The sequence below is a fragment of the Bubalus bubalis genome, chromosome 1 (genome assembly GCF_019923935.1).
Source record: "Bubalus bubalis isolate 160015118507 breed Murrah chromosome 1, NDDB_SH_1, whole genome shotgun sequence".
NCBI lineage: Eukaryota > Metazoa > Chordata > Mammalia > Artiodactyla > Bovidae > Bubalus > Bubalus bubalis.
Genome location: NC_059157.1, coordinates 147,482,370 through 147,494,451, shown reverse-complemented (window position 1 = coordinate 147,494,451; position 12,082 = coordinate 147,482,370). Strand labels below are relative to the sequence as shown.

General features: G+C 31.0%; 1 protein-coding gene across 4 annotated transcripts in view; it reads right to left on the bottom strand.

Moving 5' to 3' along the window:
- The window catches only part of SI (sucrase-isomaltase), a 112,695-nt gene that overhangs the window by 34,465 nt on the left and 66,148 nt on the right, over nucleotides 1-12,082 (bottom strand). For all 4 annotated transcript variants that reach the window (XM_006054379.3, XM_006054380.3, XM_006054382.3 and 1 more), the window contains 9 exons: nucleotides 11,436-11,532; nucleotides 11,218-11,330; nucleotides 11,002-11,127; nucleotides 9,470-9,598; nucleotides 8,571-8,681; nucleotides 6,074-6,136; nucleotides 3,999-4,115; nucleotides 2,527-2,614; nucleotides 1,428-1,566 (listed from right to left, as the gene is read on the bottom strand). In XM_006054379.3, coding sequence (XP_006054441.2) covers nucleotides 1,428-1,566; nucleotides 2,527-2,614; nucleotides 3,999-4,115; nucleotides 6,074-6,136; nucleotides 8,571-8,681; nucleotides 9,470-9,598; nucleotides 11,002-11,127; nucleotides 11,218-11,330; nucleotides 11,436-11,532 — 983 coding nt within the window. The remainder of the gene's footprint in view (nucleotides 1-1,427; nucleotides 1,567-2,526; nucleotides 2,615-3,998; nucleotides 4,116-6,073; nucleotides 6,137-8,570; nucleotides 8,682-9,469; nucleotides 9,599-11,001; nucleotides 11,128-11,217; nucleotides 11,331-11,435; nucleotides 11,533-12,082) is intronic.

Here is a 12,082-nt window from a genome sequence, read left to right as displayed (position 1 = left end):
TTGGGATTTAGTGAACAAATCTATAGTCAGTCATTCATGTAATAATATCTTAGATAATTCACCTATTCTAGGTTGAAAAGAGTTTGGTCCTGGAAATAAGATGTGTGTTTCGCTAAATGAGGAAATATTACCCATACCCTTTACTGCAAAATGCTTTTCATTCTTTTACCAACTTTAGCCATCTACTAGAGTACTGGTTTTCAATCCCGGATGCTCATTACAACCCTCTAGGGAATTTAAAAAAAATTCAGATTCTTGGGCTGCAGTTCAGATTAATTAAAATCAGAATTTATACAGTACAAAAATCTCCAATTTGGTACTATATTTAAAATAGATGACTAACAAAGGTCTACTGTATAGAACAGGGAACTCTACTTAATATTCTATTAATCTAAATGGGAAAAGAAACTGAACCACTTTGCCATACACCTACAAATAACACAACATTGTTAATATGTTGTGTTATATGCTCCAATATAAAATAAAATTTAAAAAATATCCAGTTGATTACAATGTGTAGTTAAGAACCAATGATCTAGAGTTGCACTGTGTAATTTGGTGACCATAAGCCACATGGTACTGTTTAATTTAAATTTATGAAAATTAAATAAAATTTAAAATTATTTTCCCGAGTTACACTAGCCATATTGTTCAACAATCATATATGGCTGGTAGCTACCACACTGAACAATCCAGAATTATAGAACATTTATATCATTGCAGAAAAATCTGTTGCACAGTGTTAATAGAGACTTGATATTTAAAGAATTGACTATGTTTCATCATTATTAGCCTCATATAAGAATTTGTTTAATAAAGCTATTAGTGGGCTTCCCAGATGTTGTGGTGATAAAAAATCCACCTGCCAATTCAAGAGACATGGGTTCAATCCCTGGATTGAGAAGATGCCCTGGAATAGGAAATGCAACCCACTCCAGTATTCTTGCCTGGAAAATTCCATGGACAGAAGAGCCAGGCAGGCTACAGTCCATGGGGACGCAAAGAGTCAAACATGACTGAGCACAAGTATGATTATTAAGGTTTGAGAAGCTCAAAGTCAATTACATAGTTTCTTGTTTGCTGATAATGGATTTAAATAGCAGATTTAGCCTAGCATTTGTGCTTTAATTAATGACATCAAACTATATATTGTTTACTCAAATATTCATTAAATATTACTCTTTGAACACTTACTATTCCTGAGGCATTGTGCTACTATGAGCTGAGTACATGCTTGGGAACAAAATAAAATGATTCAGGGTCCTTTGGGAATAGGATGAAAATTTAAAATAAATATACAGAGAGAGAGAGAAACTATTCTAAGTGCTTTGAATGGCCAAGTAAGGTAAGGTCATCAGGGAAGGACTCAAAGTAGGAACATTAATATCTAACAAATAATAGAAAGGATGATTATGAAAATTGCTTACTCATAAGTTGGTTTCAGCTGTGACCATCCATATAGATTGTGAACATCATAATGTAAAACAGATGATCCATCACTAAGAATCTGCTCTGTTTCCATACACATGGTTCTGAAATGTAATCCATCAGTTCTTTTTGTGAGTTCTGGGGAGAATCAATGAAAAAACACTAATATGTTATAAAGTCATCTATATTGAAATGTGTAACCTGTAGTCATAAGCTATTTTGGTAAAACATTAATCACTGTTTGAAAAAGAGTACTTTTTAACCAATTGTACACTTTGTTTATGCTAATTTTAAATTAAAAACTGGTCTGCAATTGTTAAGTGGTTGCAATTACAATTGTGACTGGAAAATATGTGCAAAATTTTACTTTATTTAGTAACAAAAATGTTAATAATTAATATGAATTCATAAAGCCATGAAAAATGTACTCCTTAAAATCTACTATATTTTATGCATTTAGATGAGAAATACTGATTAAAAAGATTTTTTAAAAAAAAGACTCCATTTGCTAACATAAAGCCCTGGGATAAAGAGCCAGGCAAATGCTATAACAGCACTATCTCTTGATCCAATTTTTTCTCAGTTTCAGATTAAAATTTTCAGAGCTTTGCCATCACTTTAGATGTTAACCATTTATGCAGTTTACTGCCTATGTGGAAGTATATGAATCAATGCCAAAAGACTGTACTTTTCTCTCCTAGGTCAGGGACAGCCAAGGAAGTGTTGTTAGCATTCTTTCACTTTTTCCCTAGTAAAGAAAAACTTAAAAAAAAAAAAAACTTTATAAAAGATTTAAAGATTTTTATTCAAACAATACTGAGGATTCTCAAATCTGAGAAGATTCATAAGAAAATCAAAGTAATCAAATTTAGAAATGTATTCATATAGGTAAAGCATATTTTTTGACTTTTTTTTTCCTCAAAGTAATGTTAGATGATCTAGATGATATTGGTAATGAGCTGAGGTGTGGTCCAGTGTGCAAATGGGTAGTGAGAATTGGGAATGTGAATCCTGTTCTCTAGATCATAAAGTTATATAAACCTGATAAATAAATGATAATAACATGATAACATCAAAGGTATAACAGCAATAATGTACCTGGAAAATAAGGTGGATAATTCAGCTCTGTATTTCTGCATTGATTAGTAGTTGTTCCATTTACAAAACTTGATGGTTCATTCATATCCTTAAAGAGAGAAAGAAAAATAAACAAAAAACAAATTTAAGGCATATCTTCCTAAAAGAACTAATTCAGAAACTCAATAAATTGAAATAGCATATCCAAATAACAACACTTTTAAAAAGCAAAAATATACCGACCCAGAGGGATGGAATGGGGAGGGAGGAGGGAGGAGGGTTCAGGATGGGGAACACATGTATACCTGTGGCGGATTCATTTTGATATTTGGCAAATCTAATACAGTTATGTAAAGTTTAAAAATAAAATAAAATTAAAAAAAAAAAAAAAAAAAAGCAAAAATATAAGACAATCTCAACAATACAAAAGAATTTCGTTTAGCTCAATATTTCTTAACATTTTACAGTTCATGTCTCCTTTTTTAAAATATAAAATGTCCTATCTTTCTCTATAGATAAAACCTACATGTAAAAGTGAATTGTTTTCTGTGTTTCTAGACATAAAACTGAATTATAATAGTGTATATTCCCTCATGTTTTTCCCTCCACTTCTGCCCTGGAACTTTGTATAATTTTTATTTTTGAACAATGGCTTGTGGTTTTTAAAACTGCAAGATATAGTTTACAAATACAGAAAACTACACACACATTTAAAGGTGATTCCTTTAGCATAAAAAGGTTGTTTTTTCTGGAACAAGATATAATTCTTAGGGATTATTTAATAAAATCCCTTATAGTGCACAACTTTACACATAAAATAAAATTGTATTTCCATTAATTAAAAAAATACATACACTTTTATATCCTCAAGGCTTGTACTTAATATCACCTCTATAAATTTTTTAATTCAAAAAGTAAGTAAATTAATGCAGACATGCTGAAAAATCAACAGATAAGTTCACCTACAAAAATCTAGAGAAGTATTATGTAAAATCTCCTGTATTAAATGTTTACTTGTGATATAGTAAATTCATCTTATGTTATCTCAAAATTTTATTACTAAAATCTTATATCAACACTTTAAAGTTACACATAAAATTAGAAAATTATTTAAAGGATGATTTTGCTACATCTGTAAGAGACTATGACTTCTTAAACCAAAGACTGACAGTTGAGTGTGAGATTTATTCCTACATTGGATGAAAATTAAACAAATATTTATAAGCACTTATAAATCATTAAAGAGACTACTTTGGTTTCTTGGTAAAGTTGAAATTCAATTTTAATATTCAGCAAAAAGCAGCCAAATACTTAAATTGAATTGTTAAAACTGCATTTTATCAGTTCTTTGCATAAGAAAGTTCTACAGAAAAAAATGAGTGAGATAATTTCATAAAGAATACTTTGTTAAGGTTATTAGAATTTAGTAAAATTTTTGCATAATCAGTATGCAATAAATAACTTAAAATATAAATTTCTCAAAGTTTGCTTACAATCCACAATCCATCAAACTTCATCTGGTTATTATAAAAATCTATAATTTCCCTTGCCCACCACTCTGCTGTGGAATTCCTGAAGAAATCTGGAAAAGCTGCATGAGCTCTGGTAGCCTGTAAAAACAAAAATTAGACCAACATGTAGAAAGTCATAAGAGAAATCTTATATTTCAGTAAGATATTTATCTATCAGATTCACAAGTTGTGAACAAGTTATAGTAAAGGCAACTTGATCTCAACCCTAATGAATGAATATCCATGATCATCCTCCAACAACCAAGTCTATGTGTGTCCTGAAATCTAAACTGAGTTTCTCATAGACAGCATATTTATATAACTTACAAACTGTTAGCTAGACTAAGGAAAAAGAGAAAGTTAAATAAAATCAGATATGGAAGATGAGAAATACAACTGATGTCACAGAAATAGAAAGGATGGTAAGAGGCCATGATAAATAATTATACAACAGACTAGATAACCTAGAAGAAATGGACACATTCCTAGTTTCACACAAACTAACAATATCTAATGAGTAGATATACAAGCATTCTCAACCAAACTATTAGCAAAACACATTCAACAGCACATCAAAAGGATCATACACCATGACTAAGTGGGATTTTTCCCTGTGAGGCAAGGATTATATAACACACAAAAATCAATTACTGTGGTACAGCATATCAACAGAATATATGGTAAAAATCACATGGCCATATCAATAACAGTGCTTCCCCAGTGGCTCAGTGGGTAAAGTATCCGCCTGCAATGCGGGAGCCACAGGAGACTCAGTTTTGATCCCTGGGTCAGGAAGATCTCCTGGAGAAGGAATTGACAACCCACTCCAGTATTCTTGCCTGAAAAATCCCAAGGACAGAGGAGCGTGGTGGGCTATAGTCCGAAGGGTCCCAGAGTCAGACATGACTGAATGACTAAGCATAAGCATATCAATAAACGATGCCAGAAAATGTATTTGATAAAATTCAACACTTTTTCATGATAAAAACAAAAAACAAAAAACTCCCAACAAACCAGAAATAGAAAGAAATTACCTTAACATGATGAAGACTATATATTAAATGTCCATAGCTAATATCATAGTCTTTAAGAAAACACTTTCAGTTTTCTAGTTCAAATAAGAAACAAGATAAGGTTTCTTACTCTCACCACTTCTATTTAACATAGTCCTAGCCAAAATAACTAGGCATAAATAAGGGGGAAAGAAGCATGCTAATCAGAAAAAGAACTGAAAGTGTCTCTGTTTGTAGATGATGTAATCTTATACTTAGAAATCCCTAAAGAACACACACACACAACTATTAGAATTAATAAATAGGTTCAATAAAGTTGGCAGAATACAAAATCTACATGCAAAAATCAGTTACACATCTGTACACTAATAATAAACTATTTGAAAGGAAAATTAGGAAAGTAATCCAATATATAATAGCAATAAACAATAGTAAAGTACTTAGAAATAAATGACTAAGGAAATAAAAAATCTGTACACTAAAAACTATAAAACATTCTTGAAAGATATCTAAGAAGAAACAGACAAATAGAAAGAAAACCAAAGTTCATGGACTGAAATAATATTGTTAAAATATCCTCAGTACTGAAAGTAATCCATAGATTCAATGTAACCCCCATCAAAATCCCAATGACATATTTTACAGAAACAGAAAAAACAATCTTCCAACTTATTTGGAACCACAAAAGGCCTTGAATAGTTTCTTAATCATAATAATCTTGAGTAGGTAGAACAAAGCTGAAGGCATTAGGTTTTCTGATTTCAAGATATATTCCAAAGCTACTGTTGTGAAAAGCATGGTCTTGGCATAAAAATAAACATATAGGCCAATGGCACAGTTAAAGAGCCCAGAAATCAATCCACACATGTATAGTTAACTGATCTTTGATAAGAGTGCAAGACTATGCAATGAGGAAAGTATAGTCTCTTTAGCTAATGGTGCAGGAGAAACTGGATATTCACATGCAGAACAGTGAAATCTCTAATTATTAAATCTAAGTGCTGAATTTCTTTTAGTTCTACAATTAATCAACATGAAACTTACATTAACAGCTTCATCTTCAGTTAGACTTTCATCTATTGTCACATTAGGCAAATCTGGCCAAACCTACAAAAAGAGAAGAAATGAGAAACCAGTTCAAAATAAATTCATAAATTTACTTTTGTAAATAAAGTATAACAAAGTTTTATAAGCAAATAATAAAAAATAATTCTTTCAATTATTTGCTTAGTTTGTGTTTTGCATATGTATCATTTGCAAACTATTTCCATTTTCCATATTAATCTTCTCTTTAATATGACAAATAAAAAAAAATCCATCCTTGGTGTAGGTAGTGATTTTGAAAACAATGCATGTAACGAAATTGTCTAGTCAACAATTAATTTGAAACACATACACCAAATTTAATTTAATGTGATATATTAAAATTATGTCTACACCTACTCCAGGATAACATTTGAAAAACAAAAATATATATATTTTTATATGAAAGGAATTTAATATCTGAGTTGGATGATGCCATACTGAGGCAAATAATCCTCTTGGTTTTCACAGTAGTACTAAAATCCTTCTCTCCACCATATTCCTACTCCAGTCACTGCCTCTTAGCCTACCAATGTTTCTTCTACTCCAATCACAAACAGAAAACAGGACTCAAATTCAATCATACCAAAAGCTCTGGGATTTAAATCTATGTTGTAGAAAGTAGAATCCACAGAAGGGTAATTACATATAAGAGATTAGTTGCTGATAGAGAATAATGCTTAAAAGGTAGTAAAAGGAGAAAATGTACAAAAATACAGAATTAGAAGAAAGTAGGAGGGAAATAATCCCTTTTAATAATAAATATTCTATACTTGCATGTTTCTTAAAACATTGTGATTTTTCACCTTTTACCACAGAATTTTTTCTATTTTACTTTTAACTTTTTATTTTAAAATACTTTCAGACTTATAGAAAAGTCACAAACAATATACCTAGTGTTTTTCTATACCTCTCACCGTGCTTCTCCTAATAGTAATATATTTATAACCACTGTACAATTAGCAAAACCAAGAAGTTAACATTAATAGAATATTACTAGCTAATCTATAGGCCATGTTCAAATATCACCACTTTTATCACTGATGTTAATATTTTTGGTCTAAGATCCAAATAGACTTGCACATTGCATTTAATTACATCTCCCACAATGGAAATTATTTTCATTTCAATTGTGACTAGTGGATTTTTTTCTTTACTCTTTACAAAAATGTATTCTATATTGGAGTATAGTTGATTAAAAATATTGTGTTAGTTCATATACATATACATGTATCTATTGTTTCTGAAATTCTTTTCCCATTTAGGTTTTTATAGAGTATTGAGCATCTTTACTCTTTATGTATAAGCCAAAGGAGGATGTTTTCTACAATGTATTAATATAATCAGATCTGAATATTATTGTCTAAATGAAATACAATGAATTATTTTCCCTGTTCAAGTAAGGAATATAAGTATGCTATGCTATGCTATGCTAAGTCACTTCAGTCGTGTCCGACTCTGTGTGACCCCATAGACGGCAGCCCACCAGGCTCCGCCGTCCCTGAGATTCTCTAGGCAAGAACACTGGAGTGGGTTGCCATTTCCTTCTCCAATGCATGAAAGTGAAAAGTGAAAGTGAAGTCGCTCAGTCGTGTCCGACTCTTAGCGACCCCATGGACTGCAGCCGTCCAGGCTCCTCCGTCCATGGGATTTTCCAAGCAAGAATGTAAGTATAGCTTTTACAATTATACAAGATGTTTTAAAGAGAATTACATTGTGAGAGTTGGACTGTGAAGAAAGCTGAGCACTGAAGTATTGATGCTTTTGAACTGTGGTGTTGGAGAAGACTCTTGAGAATCCCTTGGACTGCAAGGAGATCCAACCAGTCCATTCTGAAGGAGATCAGCCCTGGGATTTCTTTGGAAGGACTGATGCTAAAGCTGAAACTCCAGTACTTGGGCCACCTCTATGCAAAGAGTTGACTCATTGAAAAAGACTCTGATGCTGGGAGGGATTGGGGGCAGGAGGAAAAGGGGACGACGGAGGATGAGATGGCTGGATGGCATCACTGACTCGATGGACGTGAGTTTGAGTGAACTCTGGGCGTTGGTGGTGGACAGGGAGGCCCAGCGTGCTGCGATTCATGGGGCCGCAAAGAGTCAGATAAGACTGAGCAACTGAACTGACTGAACTGACTGACAAATATTAAATGACTTTTGTAGTATAGAATAATGAATAACCATCTTATTAGTGGTAATTTTATAATAAAACACCAAGGTACCAAGAAATATGATAAAAAACAAATGAAAGATGAAACAAATAGTATTTGGACATATGATATATGAATTCTTTCTAACAGTTTGGACTGAACTCATGGAGTATCTATTATTTTATTTATTAGCTATTAAATCATTGTATCTCTTCTTCTGAATAGCCTTAACAGTTGCTTAATTAGGTAGAAACTTTCAATGAAATAGCATTTTTACACTTATTTTATTTCAAGCTATCAATTCAATACCTTTGCCCAACAAATATCACTTGTGTTAGGCCATTTGATAAAGACATCTTTCTCCTGTCCTCTTTCAAAGGCAGGATAAGGCTTCGTTTCATTTCCTGAAATTGCTGGATCCTAAAATGAAAATGAAATACAAAATAGGTGTCTATGATATAGAAGTATAGCCACCTGGGTAGCTGTTATGAAATATTACAATTTTCCATTATTAAATTATCATTGTATTGTATTATCACATAGACTGACAGATGGACTGATGGTATAAATTTTTGTGTTCTAGCTTGATTGTTTTTTAAATTTTTAGATGGAAAATTTAAGAACTTCTAAAAATGTGTTAGCTATGATTATAAGCAAGATTACTAGTATTTTTGTTTTGCTTTTATTTCCCCAGTGGGATTTTTAACTGCCTAGCTTGCTTTTTGTAACGTATTGATGAAATATTCTCCCCATAGAATCACTAATTCAAAGGCAAATTTTTAAACATGACAAGCGTAAGAAGCAGTCCCAGAGAAAGATATGAGAATCTTAAAGGAATAAAAAAATCCATCATCACTTTGTGATAGTGTCTATAAACTGAGATCAGTTTGTAGCTTGGGTGATTATTAAGAAACAGCCTGTCTTTGACTCCCAGCTTTATTTAGTCTTAGGTCTCTACGGATAAACCCAAGAATGAAGGTAGCCTTGTGGCTGCCCATGTAAATTAATTGTTAAAGGAAGAAAGCTTTAGATTTGGGAGTAGAATTCAAACTTACATATTTCATATTTTGAAACACCTTTTCCTCCCTCGTTAAAAAGAGAAATCTGAACAAAACTAATATAATAAGGCTCAGATAGAAGATGAAATACCTCCAATTAAAATAAATACAATTAAATTTAAAAAAAGAAGATAAAATATAAGTACTGACCAGGATAATAATGTACCTCATTCCCTCACTTCTTATTTTGTCAACAAACTGAGGAAGGTCATTGAATTCATCATCAATTGTAAAGTCTAGTTGCCTTTCCATGTAATCAATATCTGTGTACTGAACATCCTGAAAAATATGAGAATTGTAGTGTGGTAAGAATCAGCAGAGTGAATTCATCACATTCTATCATGTTTATAAAAGTAATAGTAGTATGAAAGTTTCAATGCTTGAGAATTGAGTAATGCGATATTCAAGAAATAAAAATAGCATGTATAGATGCAAAATATTCTAAGAACAAGTTCATATAAGTGCTATGTTTTGTTAAAAGTTCATTAAATAGTAATTCTGATTTAGAAGTAAAAATCCTTTCAAATCAGTATCTTTTGTTTTATAATTCCCAAAAGAAATAAGACACAAGAGTAAAGGACTTATGAGGTTATGAAATTATACTAAATAATAACTTGGAATTTTGCACAGTATACAGAAAAAAAGTATTGCTCTATTTCTGGAAACAAAATGCAAATATGGGATAATTTCAATAATTCTAAAATTATAAAAGGAGAAAAAATTATTAATAAATTCATCAATTATTTTGTTATTCTTTTATCATCCACCAAAGTCATTTTCAAAATAATAGCCTAAGCTTAAATAAGCAAAATATTGTTTACCAGTAGATATTTACAAATATATTTATATGAATAAATGCTTTCATTATATTATTAAATCTTTAATTTAGGCCTAAATTACTTTAAAAAAATATTTTCTGTTAAAGACAATTTCTTTTTCTAGATATTACAAAAAATTGGGTAACATAGGACTAATTTCCCTATAATAATGTATTCAGGAACCATATGTTGGATTCTACTGTGTCTTGATGTCTTATAAATGAGACTCTACTTATTCTTCTTAGAGTGAGTTCTTATATACAAAGCATTCTAGATTTTAATATTTAAATATTACCAGGAGGATACCTGAGATTACTTAATCTTGCTAAAAAATAAAAATCACAGGAACTGATTATTTCCGGATACTTAAAAATCTTTAGTTTCCCACGCATTGAGGGAAGAGGATATTCTGCAAGCCCACTGATTCTGTATGACAGCTGTCAGCAATTCCACAGCAAAAATCATTGTTTCACCTCAAAGTGTTTTTCTGTAATTTGTTATTTCAGTTGATGAAATAAGTTCCCTGGATTCTTACACTCATTTAAAAGAAGACAATAAATGTGTTCGACTACCTATGGGACACAGAGTTTCTCAGAGAAAAGCAAGTGCATAGTGACTTGTTTAGCACAACTCACAGTCATAAGACTGATGAGAAAGAAGGAAAAATAATGGTATTAGCCCTTTCTTTATCCCTCTGTTAAAGACAATCAGTATAATCTGATATCCAATTCATTTTGTGCTACTAACAAACTATGCATTGCTTTTTGTCAAATGTTTAAATAATTTTAAAGTGTATGTTTAATTATTTCATTCTGCTTTTATAGATGACATATTTAACACTGTTTTAAAAATTGATATACATACATAGGGGATCTGAGCAGCCACCATGTCATTATATACTTCTTCAACTTGTGAAGTATTTCTGTATCCATAACGACATAACTGGAATCCCAAAGCCCAATAAGGTGGCATGAATGGTTGGCCGATTACCTTTGAAAAAAAAAAAATTCCTGGTGAACTAAGATAAATACTTTATATTATAAAGAAAACTTTATCTCTTTTTAAAATCCGCAATCATACTTCATGGTATTGCTGTGTTGCGACTTCTGGAGATGGGCCCAAAAACATATAAAAGTCCAAGATTCCTCCAATCATGCGATATGTCAGAGCAGGCATTGGCTGAAATGTAACATCTGGAAATCCAAAATATGATTAAATTTTATCTATATATGTTATTATTTTATTTGAGTCACATAAAATATGATTTTTTAATTTAACTTTTTAAAAAATTGTTTTACCCATTGCATTGCTGTTAAGTAAGAGAACTCCATGAGCATTGTTCTCATCTTCCAGAGCCATGTAATAGGGATGAACTCCATAGGAATCAAGTTTGTACTAAAATTGAAAAAATAAACATAATGTATATTTAAATAATAATAGCATGTGAATTTTTGTCAATGTAATATTTAAATTCACTATAAGACTGAGCCTAGGAATTTAAATATTCCTTCATTGCATACCTACACTATGACTGAATTAAAACAAACACATTTTTAAAAAAAATTTATTTATTATTCAAACCATTAGTGCATTAGAGTATGAGAATGAATATACAAATGTGTAACACTCACAAATACTGCCAAATTAACTTACATAAAGAAACCACTGGTTTTAGAATAGTTGGGTTTTTTTCCATAGATTATGTGTCTTAATTTATTTATGAATTGGTACTTCTTTTTCAATAATAGAATGTTTTATTAATGATTAAAGTGATAAGTACTCAATCTCCTTAAGTACTTAATGGGATATCTAAGTTTCTATAATAATTTATGATAATATTTTAAATTAATATATTTTTCTTCTACTGAGCATTTAATTTCATTTTCAGCATCATCTTTTAATTTTTCAGAATGGAAAATCTATATGCAGAGTCATGCAATGTCAA